This window comes from Gossypium hirsutum, chromosome D08, assembly GCF_007990345.1.
Source record: "Gossypium hirsutum isolate 1008001.06 chromosome D08, Gossypium_hirsutum_v2.1, whole genome shotgun sequence".
Lineage (NCBI taxonomy): Eukaryota > Viridiplantae > Streptophyta > Magnoliopsida > Malvales > Malvaceae > Gossypium > Gossypium hirsutum.
In genome coordinates, this window is record NC_053444.1 from 52,683,879 (window position 1) to 52,706,155 (window position 22,277).

Sequence of the window (22,277 nt, forward strand, 5' to 3'; positions counted from 1 at the left end):
ATTTGAATTATAAAATTTAACTCGATTCAAACTCGAAACTCAAATTACTAATTCAAGTTGACTCGAATTAACTCGATTCGATTAACTCAAAATTTCAAATTTTTTTATTTTTTCGAATAGAATCGAGTTTTGCTCACCCCTATTTTGAGGTTTTTGAAGGTTTTATAAAGACTATTCTTCACTCACTCGCTCACTCTCTTTTCGGTTTTACTTTATTTTTAGCATTTAATTTTAAAAGTTATGTAATAATATTTTATTTTTTATTTTTTATTTTAAATTATGTCACATAAAATTTTACATGTTATTTAATGGTTAAATTAATACTTTTAATAATGAAATGACTTGATTGATATATCATTGATAGTTTAAGAATGTAATTATAATATTTTAAAGTTTAATAAGTAATTTAAAATAATTATCATAGTTTGAGGATGTGGAGACTAATTTTAATGTTTAAACTTAAATTTAGGTTTTGTCTATGTTGAAACAAGTGCTTTCTTCGTAGATTTTCTTTTCTATCTTCCCATGAGCATTTAAATCTTAGTGCATGATATATTGTCAAATGAATATTTATATTGGCTGGTCAGGGAGGAACAAGATCAAGTGCAGCTCCTAACCTAGCCCTATATCTATAGAGCTACAAATGTGCTAGAGTGGAGACAGGAATATATATATATATATACACACACCACTCAGAAGAATATTATATATATGAAGAGTCATATACATAAAATAGACATCAACGTAGCTTTTATATGTATATTTGGTTACGAATTCAGATGCATTCAAATTTTTGCAGGATAAACATAAATGTGAGGTGTTTTGAGTTTATGGTCTATAAGACCGAAATGCTGTTGAATGCTTAGGTCAATCTAAAGGCTTGGTAATCATGGGATTATATTAGTGATAATGCCAAAGCTAGTTCTTTAGAGTCTCTTTGAATCTCTTTGAATGAGCGGTGCGTTTACCTACATTTAATGTAAAAATAGCAGTGACAATAAGATTAAATACTATAACGTGAGACAAAAAGAAAACTAAATGCACTACACTGGAAATAAAACTTAAACCCTAAACCTTACTTTGTGAGTTGGTTTTGTAATAGGTTGATCGGTGTCATTAATGCTCGTCATGTATAAATTAAATATAAAAGATATATAAGCCATATTTTTATCTATATTAGCTAATATTCTCAATTTAAGCTTGACTTAATAAGGTGGCATCGTTAGTATGAAAGATGAAAACTTATTTGATTTTTTTTTTCATTTTTGAAAATTTTATAATTTTGGACTAACTAAACATTTAAAAAAAAAATCTCTAATGTAAAATTATTATCTCATTAGTTTTCTACCATCACAACTTTCTTTTGTATCAAATAAATTAAAATATTATTTTTTTTTTCACTTTTTCTATCAATCTATATTTTATTTTTTACTCAACCAAACACCCTTGACTTTAGGTTAATCAAAGCTCTTTTTGTGGGAGCATTTTGGAAAAAAAATAAAATAAAAATGGTGTATCATTCACTTCCTCCCCTAAAGTATGCATATATCCTCAATATTCAATCTTAGCATTGATTTCCTTAATTAGTCCAATTATAAAGTACAATATTGCAAATATTTTCAGCTCAAAGAAATATATTTAAAAACCAAAAAATCCCAAATTCATAGGGAAAAAGCCCCCCAAATTTGATGCTAATTATGCATCTTGATCCTATATAGACATAGCTATAAAAAGATGAATTAAGAAAACATATATATATGTATATATAAATCTGAATATAGTCAATAAGAGAAATGATATATATGTCCCATTGAACCAGCTCTCTTACACATCTATGCATGCATCAAAAGAATTCCATAAAATGCCAAAATTATTTACTGTAAGTAATAATAAGTCCTATTATAATATTCCATTTCTTTTCCTTATATCCCCTTAATAATTTAGTTTCACTGTGCAGTAGAGAAAGCATTTGCGGTACTGGCGGACGATTAAACAAGATATATAGAGCAGAAAAATAATAATAATGAAAAATTTCCAGGAGAAACAATCTATCTACTAGTTGACGAGCAGTAGGAGGAGAGCTTCTTTGGGTTTTGTTTGTTTTGAAAAAGCAAATGGAAGGAGAAAGGGGAGTCCCTAATTACATGCTACAAGTTTCATTCTCAAGTAGTACTCCACCACCACAAGCGATCCATGAAACAGGGTTTCTGCAATTTGAAGAAAACCAGGTTATGAGTTTCTTGTCTCCCTCTCAGCCTCTCACTACCTCTCCTGTTAGTAACACCACCAATTCCACCACCGCCTTGAGGTTCATCACCCATAACGACCAGGTAGTTAGCTAGGCTCTTTGGAAATTAGGTTTTACCCAAAGCAAAAAAGTTAAATCTTTTTTAAGTTTCACTATGTATGTATGTATGTATATATGTATGTATATTTGGTCCTTAAACTTGAGCTTTGATATGGGATTTTTGTCTACAATTTTCTGCTTCTTTACAATTTTCTTGGTATTTGTATCTTATATATATATAAATATTTTAGGTAGGGACCTTAGATCCCATTCCCAAAGCTGTACACGATGAGAACTGCGGCAGTAACGTCAAGGATGGAAATAATAATTCATGGTATTCTGATTTCTTTTCCCTTTGCTTCCATTTTCTTTCTCTTTTTTTGGGTCATGTTCTCTATCAAGAACAAACGTACTGACAGAGATTCCCACCAAAATATACATTACATGCACGCTAGCTTATATATATATATACCCTAGATGCATAAAATCCATTAAGATCTGCCCTTATATGGAAGAGGGTTGTTTTTTTGTACGGTATATGCACTTATACTGGGCATGAAGAAGGCAAACTAGTATAGTTGAATCTGCATTCATGTACCCATCCATCAAATAAATCTAAATTTCGACTTCCATTAATATACAGAAAAAAAAGGGGGTTGAGCAACTTTGGGGATATGATTGGCAGGTGGAGGAGCTCAGCCTTAGAGAAGAACAAAGTGAAGGTTAGGAGAAAGCTTAGAGAACCAAGGTTTTGTTTCCAAACGAGAAGTGATGTGGACGTGCTAGACGATGGGTATAAGTGGAGAAAATATGGGCAGAAGGTTGTCAAGAACAGCCTTCATCCAAGGTACGTACCTGCTTAAGTTTTTTTTTTTTTTACCTCATGAATTTGAACAATAGCCTAATGATATGTTCATACAAGCTTTCAAAGATTATTTCCTTTTTTAGAAACCACGACAGCAGAATGTTTAGATTACAGCACAGGGTTATTGGATCATCTAGCACTAGCTAGTTTTCATATAACATATTTTGTTGTTATTATTATTTGTTGAAAGTGTCATATTTGTGTGCATATAATTGTCAAGATTCGAATAAACAAGTTTATACATGTATGAACATCCATATGACAGATATGTTGGTAATGAATAATACTCAAGAAGAAGGGCCAGGGTATTGAAACTTGAATAAGAAATGCACGATGGCTATGCTATATAGTAGTGAATATTTGATGCAATGTGTACACGAAGGTGAATGTGTTTGATAGATTCCTCTATTATTAAAGAAAGAATTACCGCTAATTTCTAGCACTTGACTTTTCTTTTTATACAATAAATATTAATTCTGTTATAATTTGAACTTATTTGATTCTATTTAATAGCATACGGACTAATTTAATCTAGTCTTTATAATACAAGTACCACGTAAGCACTTTAGGCTATTAAAAATAAAGTTATGTAAATTTAATTTTAAATTATTTTTATGATGTTGCGATGGTGTCTAAATTGTCATAAATTTTTATCATAACTTCGTCAAAAGTACTGGAAGGAGGGGATGGATTAGTTTGCTTAAACATTTATATGAAATTTATCCTTGAAGAACAAATTGACATGGATTTCTGACACAGTTTTGCATCATGAGTTCATGACTTACAGCAAGTGTGAAGAAGCTCTTTAAACATAGATCCAAGTTTAAAGAAAAGCTGACCACTGCTGCATGGCGCATGCGCACTTGTTTGTTCCATTTCTCAATAATACATGTTCCATTCATAAAAAGATTAACCCAAACATGTTTTTATATATACAACTGCATAGTTGATGATTATTAACTAATCTAGGGCTAAACACAAGGTTGTGTTTGAGTTACTTGGTGCAGAAGCTATTATCGTTGTACGCACAACAACTGTAGAGTGAAGAAGAGAGTTGAACGATTGTCTGAGGATTGTCGAATGGTGATAACAACTTACGAAGGTAGACACAATCACTCTCCATGTGATGACTCAAATTCTTCTGAGAATGACGGCTTTACATCTTTCTAAATAGGGTTTAGAACATCAAAACATTCAATGTGATCATTATATATCTTTTGACTTATCTTTATCCAAATATTGACATATATGGTAGTTATTTTTATGGTGGATCCACTTGCAGACAGGATGATCAATATGATCTTATGTATCTATTGTTATTTTTCCCCATGTAAAGATGGCAATAGCTATCAATTGTAAAGGATACACTATATTGTGCATACACCATATATATTTTCATCAAAGAGATAACAACAGTGTACTACACCATTGCTTTGCTGAATTCAAAACATGCCCTCACTACAGTAAATTAACTCTTTGTATCACACCAAAATAACTGTCGTTTGGATGTTTTCCACATTGCTTTTGATTTTTATTTTTCCCTCAATCCCAAAACTACTTTATTTGTTTCAAATTATAAATTAAGGTAAAATTTTTAATCCTTTTCTTACTTTTAAAATTGAAGAAATGTTTACATCTTGAGAGTAAGAGAAAATTTTCTTTGTGAGATACTGTGATTCCACGTTATCCATATTATCCTTATGAGAGAATGACAAATTAAATCCGAAATTACGATGAAAAATTTGATTTGTCATTATCTAATTGGAAAGGGATAAAAAAAACGTGAGATCACAGTTTCATACCATCTTTCACGGGTCGAAGAAATAGCACTCAACATCATTTTTTTTAATTTAATTAAAATAAATTTAAAAGATAATTTTTTCCTTTTTAAACATAAGAATGATTCGAATTTGAACTGCCTAAACAATTTAGAGTTTAATTGTTTTGTTTAAACCACTAAATAATCATTAATTCCATGAATTATAGTCTTAATAAAAATGACTGAAATATTTCACTCATCTACAAGCCTTGTTTTGGGCTTTCAAAAGCCCAGATGTTCATAGATCCAATTTTAGTTTTGAGTCAAACTTCAAACTTAGATCTAACCCAACATTCTTAGTTTTACGCCTTTTCTCTCATCAGGCAGAGTGCGCAACAATGGCTTCCAAATTTCTACAGCTTTATGGTAAAATTCGGCTTTTAAATTTGTTCAGAAACCGTGTAATTTGTATCTATTGAGTTTACTTACGACTGATTTTGATAGGCTACGATTTACTTCTGGTATCTATTGCCGCGTTTTATGTGCTCATGGTGCCCTACACTAAAGTTGAAGAAAGCTTCAACATTCAGGTAATCTTCTTTATTTCTATTTTTTTCCTTTTAGTTATTGACTTCTTTTTCATTTTCTCTTGTAAAATGTCTTTTTTTTTTATTAAGGCTATGCATGATATTCTTTATCATCGACATCACTTAGATAATGTAAGTTCACTTGTCCATGCCTTTTTTTTGTTCTTTTTTTTTTCACTTTAAAACTATGATATTTCTGCGATATTTCTTAATTTATGCTTAGTTTTATGTTTGGATGTTTTGATTCTGATATCAGTATGATCATTTGGAGTTTCCTGGTGTTGTTCCTCGCACTTTTATCGGTAAGCTTAAATATTTATTGGCTGTTGCTTGTAAGAATGAGTGAAATTGACTTTTTTTTTTATTTGCTTAAAACCACTTCGAATAGGCCGTACTTATAAAATTTGACAGCACTGTATGATTCTTTTCTTCGCAGGGGCTTTCCTTGTGTCAATTTTCTCATCTCCAATTGTCTTAGCAGTGCAACTGCTGCATTTGCCAAAGATTTATAGCCTTATAATTGGTTTGTTATCTGAATACTCATAGCTGATAGACTTGTGTTTGTTATTTCTAAATGAAATTTGTAATTCTTTTAAGACATGCCATTTCGATGATATCAATAACAGGATCAACTAGTGGGAAAAAAAGGAACATATTACTGTTTCTATTCAATGGTTTTAGCTATTTGGATAAATAATATAAAATTTGTAGCACTTATTGTAAAATACCATGGATGGTTTTTGGTTTTTTGTACCCCCACCCCCCTTTTTGCTCAGTGTTAATGCCACTGTTGACTTTGCAGTGATATGCATATTGCCTATAGTTACTGAAGCACTGTATTTTTTTTTTTAAGTACGTTTGGCATTGGGTTGCATCATACTATCTACATTACGTTTTCTGCGTATTCAGGTATTTAGCTTTTTTTCCAGTGCTGTTGATTTATTTTGTTTTTACAATTTTCTTCTCTCTTATTGTTCTACTTGAAGGTTCAACTTTATCTGAAGACTCACTTTAGAGTTCTAATCATTGAGGTTTGTTTGAGCAGGTCAGAAACAAGTTTGGACATCAAGTTGAAGCATTCTTTGTAATTTTCACTGCAATTCAGTTTCACTTGCTGTTCTATTGCTCTCGTGCACTTCCAAATATACTAGCTATGGGTGTAGGTGATTCCTTCTTGCAGTCTAACTTCTATATCCTCACTTATGCCATTACTACAAATGCACTTACATTTCACCCTTATGGTTTACTTGAACATCTGGATGGTTTTGCTATGTGTAAAACAAGAATGGGTTGATTTGCATCTATAAGTGGGGTGTCTGCTCATGTAGTCCTAGTCCTTTTAAAGAGATCAAGAGTTATACTTTGGTGTGCAATATTGCTACTAAAGTTGTTGAATTTGGGTCGGATGAGTCACTTATGCAAAATGGTATTATAATCACTTAGCTTTATAAAGATGAACAATGACTGCTCAAATTAAAAGAACTTATTTTGTTAGAAAAGAAGTAATAGGTTTTCACCAAGCACCAGTTTTACTATTTATCTCTTGAAATTATAAACTTGTTATTTGTTGTGAAAAGAATTTCACTTCCTAGAGGGCTGGGGTAGACTGATTGCCTTAAACATGTGCCTAAGTGAATTATACTGCCTGAGGTTCTGATCATGATTTATGATGATTTTATTCAACTTGGCAGTGTCGATTGAAAGGATAAGTTTGTTATATAGAAACTTTGTTGTGATTTGGATATTCTACTCTTTACAAGCTGAGAGTGATTGATATTTAGAAATAAAATAGGCAAAAAAGAAGAAAGAAAGAAAACGAGAATGGTGAGAAAATATAAGGAAAAGATGATAATATTAGTTGTTCCAGTATACTTATTTTTTCTATTTTCTGCACGACAATGTCTTAGATTGGATTGACAATGTTTATGTAACTTGTTTCTGTTTGTCCTTTTTTTTTATCAAATAGAAGTACTTTCTCGTAATGAAGGTTTTTTTGTTTTTTCTCTGAAAGCAACTGTGGATTTATCTACTCTTTTTCTTGTGAAGAAGTCAATGAAACTTCAGCTATTTCCGATTTTCCTTTTATGCAGTAAATTTGGCGTATGGGCATTGGTTGAAAGGGAATTTTTATACCGCTTTAAACTATCTGGTATGTGGCTGGTTGATTTCTTCGATCATGCTTCTGTTAGTGGTTGTTTGTTCTAAATGTATTCCTTTCATGACCTGTGATAAAATTTGCTTGCAGTTTTTGGTACTTTGTAATTTGTAGATATGGCATCCTGATTTTGGATTGCTGAGATCTTATTTTTCACTGCATTCTTAATGAACAGGTCTTCGCTACAACCATCTTTAGATGTGATGTAGTCTTGCTTCTTTGTCCTCTTGGCCTGGAGCTTTTGTTGGTAGGTGGTTGTTTACTGTACTTTTTTTCTCTCTTTCATCTTTTCCACTACTCTTGTGAAATAGTGACATAATTTTGTTCAAAACATTTGTAGCATCACACTGTTTTCTTGTCTTGTCAAGTGTGGTCATTGCTGTATGCACATGCTTCACTAGCAATCACATGTTATCTGTTGCTCTCTATAATGAATCAATTAATAATGTTATCTGATATTATTGTGTTAGTGTATTTTAGTTACATATTTGGATCTGATAGCATGTTGTTTAGTTAAATTTGTGCTTGACTATAAGAATTCATTTTATCAATGACAGACCAAGTCAATTTCATTTTGGAGAGCATTTAAGTGCTGCACTGTGACCACTCTTTTGTGTATAGGTTGGTTGATTTTCTCTTATAAAATCTCAAAGCTTTTCATTAAGGATTCATCTACTGTTATCAACTTATGAAATTATTCTCAGCTCAGGTCTCACTGTGTTGGTTGATTCAATCATGTGGAAGAGGTTTCTTTGGCCTGAATTTGAAGTGTTTTGGTTTAACTCTGTTCTTAATCGAAGTTCTGAATGGGGCGTATCCTTTTTTAAAGAATTCTCATATTGCACAATCCAGTTTCTTTTTTCTTTTTTAATTTGAAATAGCACATCACTATTTTTGATTGATGTGGTTGACTAGTTCCATTTACAACTTTTTCCTATTGTAATTTCTACTTTATTAGATGTTTGCAGATGTGAGATATCTCCTTATGAATCTTCTTCATTTGTGTCCACTAAGCACTAGTAATGGATCTGTAGTATTTATTAGAAGTCCCATTCTATTTCCTATGCATTCTTTGTGAATAATTGTGGTTTATCCTGTTATTGGCTAAGGCTGGAAACTTCCTGCATGAATAGCCATCTACTTTATTGGATTTGCTAGTCTTTGAAGATTTTGTAATTGCCATCAGCTCTATTAGTTCTTCGTACCTCCTTTTGATCTTATGTTCAATTTTTTGCTTATCAGGAAATGCATATTTAAGGATTGTATTTTATAGTGCATATTTGTGTGTGTTTCTTTGGTATTCTCTTTTATCTTTGTTCCTTAATGATATTCTTTATTTAGACGCATTCCATTCACTGGTATTTTACTTCTGCACTCCCTCGTTCATTACTCACTGCATATCCACTTTTTATGGTGAGTCTTGAACTTGTAATTTTAAAGTTATACTACATTATTATTCTGAACTACTGCATTTTATTTTTGTTTTATTTTGTAGCTTGGGGTCTTACTTGACAGAAGGCTTCTTCCTCTGGTTTTACCAGCACTTTCCTTTGTTGTACTTTACTCTAAGCTTCCACACAAGGTATAACAAAGTAAAGTTATACATTATGGGCTTGGTTAGGGATTTAGAAAAGGGATAAAGCAACATTTAGTCTTGAACTTGGCAAGTTTTCCCAATTTGGTCCCTAAACTTGGGTTCCGTTAAGCTATGATGACATGGAACTTTCAGATTGTGCCACGTCATCACTTGAAAAAAAAGTTAATTTTTTTTAAAAAAATTATATAAAATTTTCTAGTGATGATGTGGCACAATATTAGAATGTCACGTCATCACACCTTAATGGAATTCAAGTTCAAGTACCAAATTGGGAAAAATGCCAAGTTCTGGGACTAATGTCGACCAAAAAAAAGTTTATGGACCAAGTTGGGAACAGTTCCACGATCAGGGACTAAATGTTGCTTTATCTCTTTAGAAAAGGACAAACACATGTCAAGTTACTCAAACAATTCTCATCACATTGTTGAATGATGCAGGAGCTCCGTTTTATTATCAGCTCAGTTCCAATCTTTAACTTATCTGCTGCAGTTGCAGCAAGCAGAATGTATGTTTTCTTTTTCTTTTCTTCTTTTTTGAAGTTTAAACTGTCAGAAACTTTTGATAAAATGTTTTAGTTTACATATTTATATGGGTAACTTCTGAATTTAAAAGGATTATTTAAAAAAACATTTCAAGCACATGAACACCTTACATAAAGATATAATAATCTTGCAAGGTTTTTAGTAATTTACAAATCTGGCATGCTTTAGTTTTAACAGCGCCAGATTTCTAGCTGTAGTGGTGTGTGTGTGACTGCTTGTATTTTTGAATAAAGTCACCTCCCTTGTTATCCTGGAGATCTGAAGATGTAACGCAGTTGATCCTAAACTTTTGTGTTGAGCATATAAGATTGACTGTGAATTGATTGCAGTCTTCCCCTCCTTAACTTGCTCTTGGTACTCATGCGTGGTGCTGTTTTTTGTGTCTTTTTGTTTTCAATTGTTATTGTGCTAGCGGAATATATAATTTAGTCTTGTCTTCTTGTTACAGCTACAACAACAGGAAGAAGAGTTTCTGGAAATTTGTCAATTTAGTCATGCTGGGATTACTTTTAATCAGGTTAGGTGAATTTTTTTCATGTTCCTTTTTTGTGAAGCATGTCACTACAACTGATTGTATATGATAGTAGAATCTTTTCTATCCATAATTTTGGGCTCGTCTGAGCACCATTAGGTCCCATGTTCCAGATTATGGATGGTTGATAAATGATTCTAAGTTCCTTTTATCTACTCATTTTATTTTGTAGTCTAGGGTGCACAATCATTACTTTCATGGCATCCTATGAGAACTATCCCAGTGGACGTGCACTAAAAGAGTTGCATCAGATTGGTGAGTCCTTCCTATCTCTTTATCTCATAGGCATACATACACATAACTTCTCATATATTTGTCTTACCACTTGTGTATCCCTTCTGATGGCTCTTTATGATTTACCTGTTATCAAAAAAGAAGATATGGAATATAGAATAGATTTTGCCTATAAAGCATATGTAGTTAAAGATGGCAATATTTTCTGTGTGTGCTTGTGCATGGTTCCTTCAATGTCTCTGTGTATGGTTAACGGTTTAGTGGAGGAGATTGGAAGCTTGTTTTCATGCGTCTATTTTAGTAATTTTGTACAGGTCAGGCTAGCAGACTATAAAGCTACATATCCTTGTTTTGGTGACAGCCCAAAACTCTCTCACTCCTCCCCCTCCCCCCATTTTTTCTCTCCTTGTTTAGTTGCCTGTAAAGATTTTATTGTCATTTGTTTCTGAATGTTTCTTCGTTGTTACTTGCTTATATTTTTTGTCCTGGTTCGTCTTTGAACAGGCCATCTTGCTAACAAGTCCAATGAACTCTGGGTTCACATTGATCCATTTTCAGCCATGAATGGAATATCCCTTTTCTGTGAAAATGAGTGGCCATGGAGGTAATTTCTTTACATGTGCTACACTATTTCTTATGTTACATGTAGAATCAGAAAATTAGGTTATGTAACTAATGTCAAAATAGAACCTCGTGGCTATAGTTGTGGGTTTGTGGTCGTCAGAAAGGGCCTAGCATCAAATATCATCTGAATAAAGCACAATGGTGTAATACGTAGTATGAGAAATGGGCTTATATTGTTGGTGAAGTTGCCTTGCAATGTTAGCCTTTTAATGCTTTATGCAGCCCATGGTCCTAGCAGTTATGTACTACTAAATTTGAAACGCTACCCTGTGAGTAATTGATCAATGAACGAATCTTTATTAATGTTGGAAGAAGATTTGAAACAAGTTAAAATAAAATTGAATGGGGATATTGGGAAAACGCTCAAGCAGTTGTGACCCTTATTTTCTTGTTTTTATTTTTTTCTGCTGCTGTTATTCCCTTATCATTCACCACAAAACAGCAGCAACTGAATACTATTTGCTTCTTATATTGATAATTTGATATGATAGGTTCCCTGTTAAGCTTTAGGGTGACTGGGTGAGGAGCGTAAATTTACAATTATTTTTGTTTTATTGCCACATTTCTTATGAAAGCACCTTTTTTTTTGTTTATTTGTTTTCACTTCTAATTGTTTCTTGACCTGGAATGTTACTATATCTTTATTAATACAGATACTCAAAAGAAGAAGAGATTACCCTTGAGGAATTTGGCCAGAGAAATTTCACCTATCTTATAAAGTGAGTTCCCACTTGCCTTTTGACCTTTCTGGCTTTTATTTAACAAGTAGTCATCTTGTCAAAATATGTCATGCCTGAAGAAATGAGCATTTTATCAAAGGAAAATGGAACGATTATTGAGAGAATTCATGGCCTTGTTCATACTTATTTTTCTCGTCTCTTAAACAGTGAGCATCGCACTATTGATGGGTACAAGTGTTTATTTTATGTGAATGGCTTCTCGAGACTACGTAGACAATCTGGGTTCCCACCTATCATCCTGGTAAGGAATCCAAACCATGCATTGTAAGTAAGCTATATGGCATGATAGATTTAGGGTTTCCACTAAAAGGTCTGACCCAAATGTACTCGTGCAGGATAAAGAGCCCAAAGTGTACATTCATGGAAATATAAAAAATGAAGAGCTTATGCTTAAACCTTGGCCAGGATGCTCTTAAACTAACTGAATTTTGTACTCGCTAAGTTGCTCTGAAGATTTAGCCCATGAAAAGGCAGTTAGTTAAATCTTTGTTCATTTTTGTGAGAGATGGGCAAGACAGCCAAAGGTACGAAATGGCTATTGCTACAAATGCTTGTACCCAACTGTGATTTTATAAGCCAAGTTAACATTTCCGAGTTCGAATAGAGTTCAGTTGAAGGTAGCAGAAGGTAGGTTGCTCGTCGTGTATGTAAACCAACTCCCTTTATCTAATTCACATCCGACTGTAATTTTATAAGCCAAATCCCCTACAGTTAATAAAATGTTATACAAGTAGATATGCTGTTAAGAAAAGTATTCAAACGAGTTATATTTTTTATAAATAATGTTTTTGAAGTAAAATATAATAATAAATTATTATAAATTAAATTAATTAATATATCTGTGATATAAAAGAATAACAGTGTATTTTTTTGCAACTAATATAATATTTTTCAATATTTCAACAATTCAAAAAATTTAAATTAGTCCTATGTTAAAAATTGTTATAATGATATAATTATAAAAAAATATCTTTATATAATAATTTAATTGCAAATCGATCATCTTTACACTATTTTATATGGTATCAACACCACACATTTATTCAAGCCCAGGTTGGCCTATAACATACGTCGATAAACAGTTAATAAAATCCAATATTTATAAGATGAAAGAATGTTTTTTTTTTTATGTAATGTTTACTTTCTTTTATTAAAATTTTAATATTAATATTGAATAAGGAAAAAAGTTACAAATATTAATGAAATTTTATCAAAGCACAATGCTTATTATACTTGCACGAGGAGAACAGCTCAAATTTACAATTTCTAATAATATTGGTGAAGGGTCAAATTAAGTTTACCCTAAATGACACTAAGGAATCTACCAAAGGATGATAATTAGAGGAATATAATATATTTCTTTAGTAAGGAAAATTTGTCCTTAGCTTATCAGCATTTTTAATTGAAGTAGACTCTTTCATTACTTTTGATGGTGTCCTCCACTCTTTCTCTTCTTCCACAATTGGCTACCCATAACTATATCTAAATTCCAAATCAAATACCACCCAATCTTAATCATAAACTACTAAACAAACTCCAATCCCTCGGTGATAATGACAATATTTCCTACGACTTCAACATATATGTAGAAAGGCCTAAATGAAACATCATTCATAGTTTATTGACTGCTTTTCGTAACCGTTTCCGTCGTGGGAAGTATGCTTGCCAATACTGCACTTGTTCCTCGCCTCTATTGTTTGAGTGCTTTCTTTCTCTTGCCTCCTATTCGTGATTCACGAATATTTAGAATAGTGGCGAATCTTGATATTAAAGTTTGGGGATCTAACCAAAATTTTAAAAAACTTTTAAGGGTTTTAATGAGAATTTTCAAATATTTTGATAAGTCTAATTAAAACTTTCAAAAATATTAGAGTTTTAAGGAAAATTTACAAAAATAAAAAATAAAAATTGAAGAGTTCAATTAATTTTTTTTTAAAAATTTCTAAAGGGTTAACGAGAATCTTTAAAAACTTGGGAAGCCTACTTAAAAAAAATTTAAGGGTGTAATTAAAATTTTCAAAAACTTTGAGGGCCTCAATAGCTGTACCAAATATTTTTTTTCTCTTTAATGGAATGCATCAAGGAGAATAAGATTGGCAGGCTGTTTATATTTTGAACTTTAGTTTTATATAAAGTAAGAAATTAGATTAAATATGGAGGTGTACCAAATTGTGTGGAGGGGGTGGTCTCACATGGAAAAGCACATGGATTAAGAAGGCACCCTGCAACATGGACAAGCTTTTGAGCTTTAATCTCAATACCCCCACCTTGATCAACCATTTTTGTGACTTAACCAGACATGCTTTTCCTCTTCTTTCACTCCAACAAAAACGTGTTTCCAGCTTGGGACTCCCTTATATATATGTTCTTCCAACTTATTTTCTTTCTTATATATTTCGGTTTCAATCACCAACTGAATATGGTAAATTTGAATTGGATTTGCTCATCATTTAAAAACCATGAAAGTGAAAGTTAATTATTTGGTTGCATAGTGAAAGTGGAATCTTAGGGTGAGATTATTTTAATATCTAAAGCTTAATCATTGATAAGTAAGTGGGGGCAAAACACAAAAATTAATAGCATAAACTGCTTGTTTATATCATGTCTGAACGGTTAGAATTAAGTGACCCAAATCCTTATTTAAATAAAATACGATGGTAAAATAAAATAAAAATAAAATCCTTACAGAACTACACTTATTTTATTTTATTTTAGAATAAGATTTTTAAACCTTATTAAACTCCATCTATTTGATATTTATTAGAATAAGGTGTTTCAATCTTACTACACTCCTATTAGAATATAGTTTTACAAGCCTATAAATAGACATAATCTACTCCTCTTATAATTATTCGAATTCGACATAGTGAATTTTCTTCTTCTCTGCCCGTGGTTTTTTTCCCAAAAGGGTTTCCACATAAAAATCTATGTGTTCTTTATTTTTATCTCTTTTCTTTGCAATATATTATCATTACCGACATTCTATTTTTACAAATTGGTATCCGAGCTTCCAGGTTATTTATCTTAATCACGGTAATGGCATCTTTGAAGTATGAAATTCCGCTGTTGAATCGCAACACCAGATTTGCATTGTGGTAGATAAAGATATAGACAATTCTTGCATAGATGGACTTAGAGAAAGCCCTGCTAGGGGTAGATAAGATGCCTTCAACATTGACGGAGGAAGAGAAGAAGCGTAATGATCGAAAGGCGTTAACACAGTTACATCTGTATTTGTCTAACGAAATTTTGCAAGATGTGATGAAGGAGAAGACCGCTGCTGGATTATGAAAGAGGCTGGAACAAATATGTATGTCGAAAACTCTAACCAATAAGCTGCATATGAAACAGCGTCTTTATGCTCATCGTTTGGAGGAAGTTGCGTGTGTGCATGAACATTTAATAGTGTTTAAAGAAATTCTCTCAAACTTGGAGGCCATGGATGTTTAGTATGATAAGGAAGATCTATGGTTGATTCTACTTTGTTCGTGGCCCCCGTCTTATTCAACCTTTAGAGACACGATTTTATATAGCCGCGAGTCTCACAGTTGATGAGATTTATGATTCTTTGACCTCGTATGATAAGATGAAGCATCTTGTGGTTAAAATCAACTCTCAAGGAGAGGGTCTCATTGTTCGTGGGAGACAAGATCGGAATGCTGATGATGATTATGGAAGGACACAGGAACGGAATCCTCGCAGTAAATCTAAGGGTAGATCGAAGTCTTCAAACAGAGGTAAAACTTGTAACTTCTGCAAGAAGAAAGGACATATTAAATCTAAGTGCTATAAGCTTCAGAATAAGATCAAAAGGGAGGCTGCGAATCAAAAGGGAAAACAACCAGAAAATTCTGGTGAAGCTGATTTTGTAGAAGACTACAACAATGGTGAACTTTTAGTCGCTTCTGTCAACAATTCTAAAGTGAGGGAGGAGCGGATCTTTGATTTGGGCTGCACCTTCCATATGAGTCCCAATCGGGATTGGTTTACAACTTACAAAATAGTGTCTGAAGGTGTTGTTTTGATAGGAAATAATGCTTCGTGTAAAATCGCAGGTGTTGGAACAATTAAAGTTAAGATGTTTGATGGAGTTGTCAGAACACTTAGTGACATACGACATGTTCCAGAATTGAAGAAAAATTAATTTCGTTGAGTACTCTTGATTAAAAAGGGTACAAATACACAGCTGAAAGTGGGGTTTTGAAGATTTTCAAAGGTTCCCTCATTGTGATGAAAGGGCAGAGAAAGACTGCCAAGTTATATGTTCTACAGGGTTTTACTATTAATGGTGATGGAGCTGTCGCTTCTTTTTCTTTATCAGATGATGATATTACTAAACTTTGGCATATGCGCCTAGGGTATATGAGTGAGAATGGCATGACAGAATTGAGCAAAAAATGACTTCTTGATGGGCAAGGAATTTGCAAACTGAAGTTTTGTGAGCACTGCGTTTTTGGAAGCAAAAGAGAGTTCGATTCACCAGATAAATCCATAACATGAAGGGAACGTTGGAGTATATTCATTTTGATCTACGGGGGCCATCTAGAGTGCCTTCGAGAGGTGGAGCTAATTACATGCTAACTTTTATTGATGATTTTTCCAGAAAATTTTGGGCGTTCTTCTTGAAGCAGAAAAGTGATGTGTTTTTCGCATTTAAGTCTTGGAAAACTATGATTGAAAAACAGACGGGAAAATAAATAAAGTACCTTCGTAGAGACAATGGTTTAGAGTTCTGTTCTGATGAGTTTAATAAACTGTGCAAGTCAGAAGGGATCGTGAGATACTTGACAGTTCGTCATACTCCACAGTAAAACTGTGTTACAGAATGAATAAACAGAACGATCATGGAGAATGTTCGATATATGTTGTCAAATGTCAACTTACCAAAGTCATTTTCAGCCAAAGCAGCCTCTACTGCATGTTTTTTGATCAACTAATCTTCATCCGTTGCCATTGAGAAAAAAACTCCACAAAAGGTATGGTCTGATAATCCTACTGACTATTCTGATTTAAAGATCTTTGGGTGTCATGCGTATGCTCATGTTTATAATGGAAAATTGGAACTGAGATCCGTTAAATATGTTTTTCTTGGTTATAAAGCTGGTGTAAAAGGGTATAAGTTATAGTATCCTGAAAATAGAAAATTTGTGATTAGCAGAGACGTTTTTTTATGAAACTTCTATGCTACCTAACTTATCTCTTAAAGGCTTTTCCAATAAAGAAAATCAAAAGTAGGTGGAACATCAGATTAATCCAGAATCTACAACAGAGTCGACTCCTCAAGCCAGTACAAAAATTTAAAATAGAGTTGCTTCTTCACCACAATACTCTATCCCCAAAAACAGAACTAAAAGAGAAATTAAACCTCCAAAGAAGTATACCGAGGCTAATCTAGTTGCTTATGCTTTAAATGTGGCTGAAGATATAGATGCAAACCAAGAGCCATCTAATTATTCTGAGGCGGTTAGTTGTGAAGACTCAGAAAAGTGGATGCTTACTATGCAAGAGGAGATGGAATCACTTCACAAAAACAAAACATGGGATCTTGTGAAACTTCCTAAACGTAAAAAGGTTGTTCGTTGTAAATGGGTGTTTAAAAAGAAAGAGGGGACTCCATGAGTTGAAGAACCAAATATAAAGCAAGGCTTGTTGCAAAGGGTTACAGGCAAATTCCAAAGTGGATTTCATAGATGTGTTCTTCCCAGTTGTGAAGCATAGTTCTATTTGAGCTTTGATTGGTATTGTGGCCATGTATGATTTGGAGCTTGAGCAGTCAGATGTAAAAACTGCATTTTTGCATAGAGAACTTGAGGAGGATATTTACATGCAACAACCAGAGGGCTTTACAGTCTCAGAAAAAGAGAACTATGTTTGCTTGCTGAAAAAGTCCCTTTACGATTTGTAACAGTCACCAAGATAGTGGTACAAGAGGTTTGATTTCTTTATGACTTCTCATGATTTCAAAAGAAGTAGCTTTGACAATTGTGTTTACTTTAAGAAAAATAGTGATGGTTCTTTTGTGTATCTACTCCTTTATGTTGATGACATGTTGATAGCAGCAAAAGATAAATGAGAGATAAGAAAGGTCAAAGCCCAACTAAGTCAAGAATTTGAGATGAAATATTTGGGACCAGCAAATAAGATACTTGGTATGGAGATTCTCAGAGATAGAAAAACAAGTAAATTGTACATAAGTCAGAAGGGGTTCATTGAGAAAGTTCTTTTTAAGTTCAATATGCAGAGTGCCAAGCCTGTTGTACTCCTTTAGCAGCCCATTTCAAACTTTCATCGGCTTTGTCTTCACAATCAGATGATGAGATTGAGTACATGTCACATGTTCCATACTCTAGTGCAATGGGATCTCTCATGTATGCTATGGTTTGTTCACGTCTAGATTTATCATATGCAGCCAGTGCAGTTAGCAGATACATGGTGAATCCCGGTAAAGAACATTGGAAAGCAGTTCAGTGGATTTTAAGATACTTACGAGGTACTATTGATGTTTGCTTACAGTTTGGAAAAAATAGAGATGAAGTCATTGGGTATATTGATGCTGATTTTGTTGGAAAACTTGATAGAAGAAGATCTCTTACAGGTTATGTCTTTACAATCGGAGGTTGTGGAATCAGTTGGAAAGCCACTTTACAAACTACAGTCGCTTTGTCTACCATTGAAACTGAGTACATGGCGATTACTGAGGCTTGTAAAGAAGCTATTTGGTTGAAGGGACTCTTTAGTGAACTCAATGAAGACTTTCAAATTAATACAGTATTTTGTGACAGTTAAAGTGTCATATTCCTTACAAAAGATTAAATGTTTCATGAGAGAACAAAACACATTGATGTTCAGTATCATTTTGTTCGTGATATTATTGTTCGTGGTGATATTGTTGTGAGCAAAATTAGTACTTATGAAAATCCTGCAAATATGATGACTAAGTCACTTCCTATAACCAAGTTTGAGCATTGCTTAGACTTGATGAGTGTTCATTGTTGAAGTTAAACCCTTAAGGGTTTTATGGAAGAGGTGGAGAACTTGTTCGTTGAGAGTTTGAGATGAAGAACTTGTTCATTGAGAATTCGTGTCAATGTGGAGATTATTAAAATTAAGTGACCCGAATTTTTATTTAAATAAAAAAATAGTGGTAAAATAAAATAAAAGTAAAATCCCTATAGAACTACACTTCTTTTATTTTATTTTAGAATAAGATTTTTAAACCTTATTAAATTTCGTCTATTTGATATTGATTAGAATAAGGTGTTTCAATCTTACTATACTCCTATTAGAATATGGTTTTACAAGCCTATAAATAGACATAATCTACTCCTCTTGTAATTATTCGAATTCGACATAGTGAATTTTATTCTCCTCTGCCCGTGGTTTTTTTCCCGAAAGGGTTTCTACGTAAAAATTTATGTGTTTTTTATTTTTATTTTTCTTTTCTTTGCGATATAGTCATTACCGACATTCTATTTTTACATGAACTTTATATATTAGAGGGTTCATACCAATTGTTGTATTCTTGATGCAGATCCATGGAAGATTTTATATAACATCTTCGAGATGTCAAGAAAAGGTGACAACTTACAAATAGACATCATGGGTGTTCCTTGTTTGTTGTTCAGCATTTCAGACAAACATATCTTGAATATTGCAGCCCTAATAGTATGGAAACAATAGATATGGAACCAACAGAAGAAAAATATCGAAATAACATAAACAAAAACAATGTGTAGATTTACAACACATGCAAGATTTTCAAGCCAAAAATAAAAAATAATAAAGTATAGGGGCCGACAAATTACAATAAAAAAAATTTTCCCACATGTAATCACATGATGGGTATGGCATGCCATCAGCAACAAACAGTAGCCACAAGTTTCATCACTGGAAAAACCCTCAATCTCCTTTCATGAAAATGACTTTAATCCACTAATGAAACACTTTTTTTCCCTCTTCAACAAGTTAAGTTTTTAAATTGAATAATCATATCCCACACTTTTTATTACCTTATAAACCCCACCAAATAGGGACATCCAATCCAAATCTTGATTCAAATTCATGAGAGGGTACTTTCTTCTTTTAATTGAAAAATTCCCCACCGTTTAACGTCTACCTTACCTGTTTTTATATCACAAAAAAAGTAAAACCATATATACCTTAACAATAACAAAAAGAAGGAACACATTCAACACTTGTTTTGAGGTTATGGCAGAGTTAGAGAACCCAAATATGATGCCAAATCTCATAACATTTCTGTCATCCCTGCTGGAAGAAGTGGCTGAATCCAATGATCTAAACTGTGGGTTTAAGGCTCAGAAGATTTCGGTGTTTCATGGGTTAACTCGGCCAACTATCTCAATCCAAAGCTACTTGGACAGGATTTACAAGTATGCAAATTGTAGCCCCTCTTGTTTCATTGTTGCATATGTTTATCTTGATCGGTTTGCTCAAAGACAACCCTCGTTGCCCATCAATTCTTTCAACGTTCATCGGCTGCTTATTACCAGTGTGATGGTTGCCGCAAAGTTCATGGATGATATGTAAGTTACTTGGAACAAAATTCATAATTCATGCTTTCAGTCTTGTTGGATTTTCATTAGTTTTACTTCAAAAGATTAAATTAGAATCCGGGTTTAGACTTGTTAGAATTGGAAAGCCATTCAATTTCCCAGAAAAATATATTTCAACCCATTGAAAGGCATGTGAATAGGCCTACCCTACCCTACCCTACCCTACCCTACCCTGCTTTCTTCTTTTGTTCTCTCTTTTTTCCCATGTGCATCAAGAAAGTGGACATTATATATACATTTAGTCACAAGGCTAAACCCCAAGTCTCCCAACCTTGTTTTTGATATTTTGGAACTTTATTTCAGGTATTACAACAATGCATGCAAAAGTAGGAGGAATCAGCACAACAGAAATGAACTTCCTTGAAGTGGATTTTCTATTTGGGTTGGGTTTCCACTTAAATGTGACCCCCAATACCTTTCACACCTACTACACTTACCTGCAAAGAAAGATGATGATGTTGCAACCTCCACCAATCATTGCAGAATCCTCTTTAAGCTTTGGGAAAGGGAGGTCACTAAAAGTAGTCCATTTGTGTTTCAATGAAGAAGAATCATCTCATCAAAAGCAGCAACTAGCTGTTTGATGAGGCCTTTGAATGTTAAGCTCTGAATTGTAGTTAAAAAAGGTATAGGGATTTTGGGGTGGTAGATTGAATGCATCACTTGTGCACTAGAAATCCGGATGTTTTCCTTTTCTTTTCTTTTGGTTTCCTTTTTGGGGTTTGGATTCTTATTGGTTTGTGTATGTACAGATGAGGCCATCAAAGTTTCATTGTCAATTAAATTTCTCAAAAAGTTTCTTTGGTTCATTATGATTCTGCTGTTTTAGTGGTTAGGAAATGTTCTAAATATCTAAAGCATATGTATATATAATGCATGAACTCAAATAGCTTGTAATATCACATAAAGGGACATTGTATCAGAGTCTGAAATGGGAGTTTTTCTCCCAATTCTGGTTCATATGATACCAGCTCTTATCCACCTAGCCTAAGACCGTCTTGAACTTTTTGGAAGTGAAGTTATAATTGAACAGTCACAATAAATCATAAGTTAAGTCAAGAGGCAAGCTCTCCAGTGCTGACATAGATACATTATATCATGCAAAAGAGCCAATAATGTTTGTATTCACACTGCCAAATTTCTGCCTGCATTTATATATTGGATGAAGAATTAAACGTGATAATATAGCCAGCCACATGAGAATGAGGGCACTGGTCCAATATTAAAATTAATGGTTGGGTTATAAAGGAAGACCCAAGGCACAGATCCAATCCCTCTGCCAATATATAGCAAACCCAATGTCTAAATACTAGGGCCACTGGGCATTAGCCCATTTGTTTGATTCAAGTGAAGAGCCCCTTTAAAGTCTATATGATAATATTAATTTTGAAAAGGGAGGCTAAGAATATGATTTTAGGTTTCGAGTTTCTTTCCTTTACACAAATTTAAAAATAAAATTAACTTTCCAATAGAGTAGGTTTTTGGATTAACTCTCAATTTTTTAGAGGGTGTTTGATATGAAAATTTGAAGTCTAATCCGATTATACTAATTTTTATATTCAAATAGTGTTGGAGGTATTCTCAATCTTATTTTTAGATTTTGTATTAATTTACTTATAAGCGTTGAGATCAATCATGCTATGTCAACATGCTTGTACCTCTCCAATTTACTATAAGTCATGTAAGTGTTTAGTTTTTTGGCCATTGTTATGTTACTAGTGTTAATAAAATTGTCACATCTTACTTTTATCAATTTTATGTTATTATCATTTGTTTATAGTA

At 33.0% G+C, this 22,277-nt stretch overlaps 1 protein-coding gene and 1 pseudogene across 3 annotated transcripts; both read left to right on the forward strand.

Moving 5' to 3' along the window:
* The first annotated feature begins 1,956 nt into the window (after nucleotides 1-1,956).
* LOC107900803 (dol-P-Man:Man(7)GlcNAc(2)-PP-Dol alpha-1,6-mannosyltransferase-like) lies at nucleotides 1,957-12,676 on the forward strand. 3 transcript variants are annotated; one of them, XM_016826516.2, is made up of 23 exons: nucleotides 1,957-2,330; nucleotides 2,539-2,621; nucleotides 2,973-3,134; nucleotides 4,160-4,254; nucleotides 5,416-5,501; nucleotides 5,589-5,630; nucleotides 5,755-5,800; nucleotides 5,935-6,021; nucleotides 6,352-6,407; nucleotides 6,544-6,661; nucleotides 7,589-7,647; nucleotides 7,829-7,900; nucleotides 8,211-8,274; nucleotides 8,363-8,466; nucleotides 8,995-9,066; nucleotides 9,149-9,235; nucleotides 9,688-9,755; nucleotides 10,241-10,309; nucleotides 10,497-10,579; nucleotides 11,063-11,162; nucleotides 11,836-11,901; nucleotides 12,070-12,163; nucleotides 12,258-12,676. In XM_016826516.2, the coding sequence occupies exons 1-23, from the start codon at nucleotides 2,115-2,117 to the stop codon at nucleotides 12,336-12,338; spliced, it is 2,010 nt and encodes a 669-aa protein (XP_016682005.1). In that variant the 5' UTR covers nucleotides 1,957-2,114; the 3' UTR covers nucleotides 12,339-12,676.
* A 7,266-nt stretch (nucleotides 12,677-19,942) lies between these two features.
* LOC107900243 (cyclin-U4-1-like) lies at nucleotides 19,943-21,304 on the forward strand (annotated as a pseudogene).
* The last annotated feature ends 973 nt before the right edge of the window (nucleotides 21,305-22,277 follow it).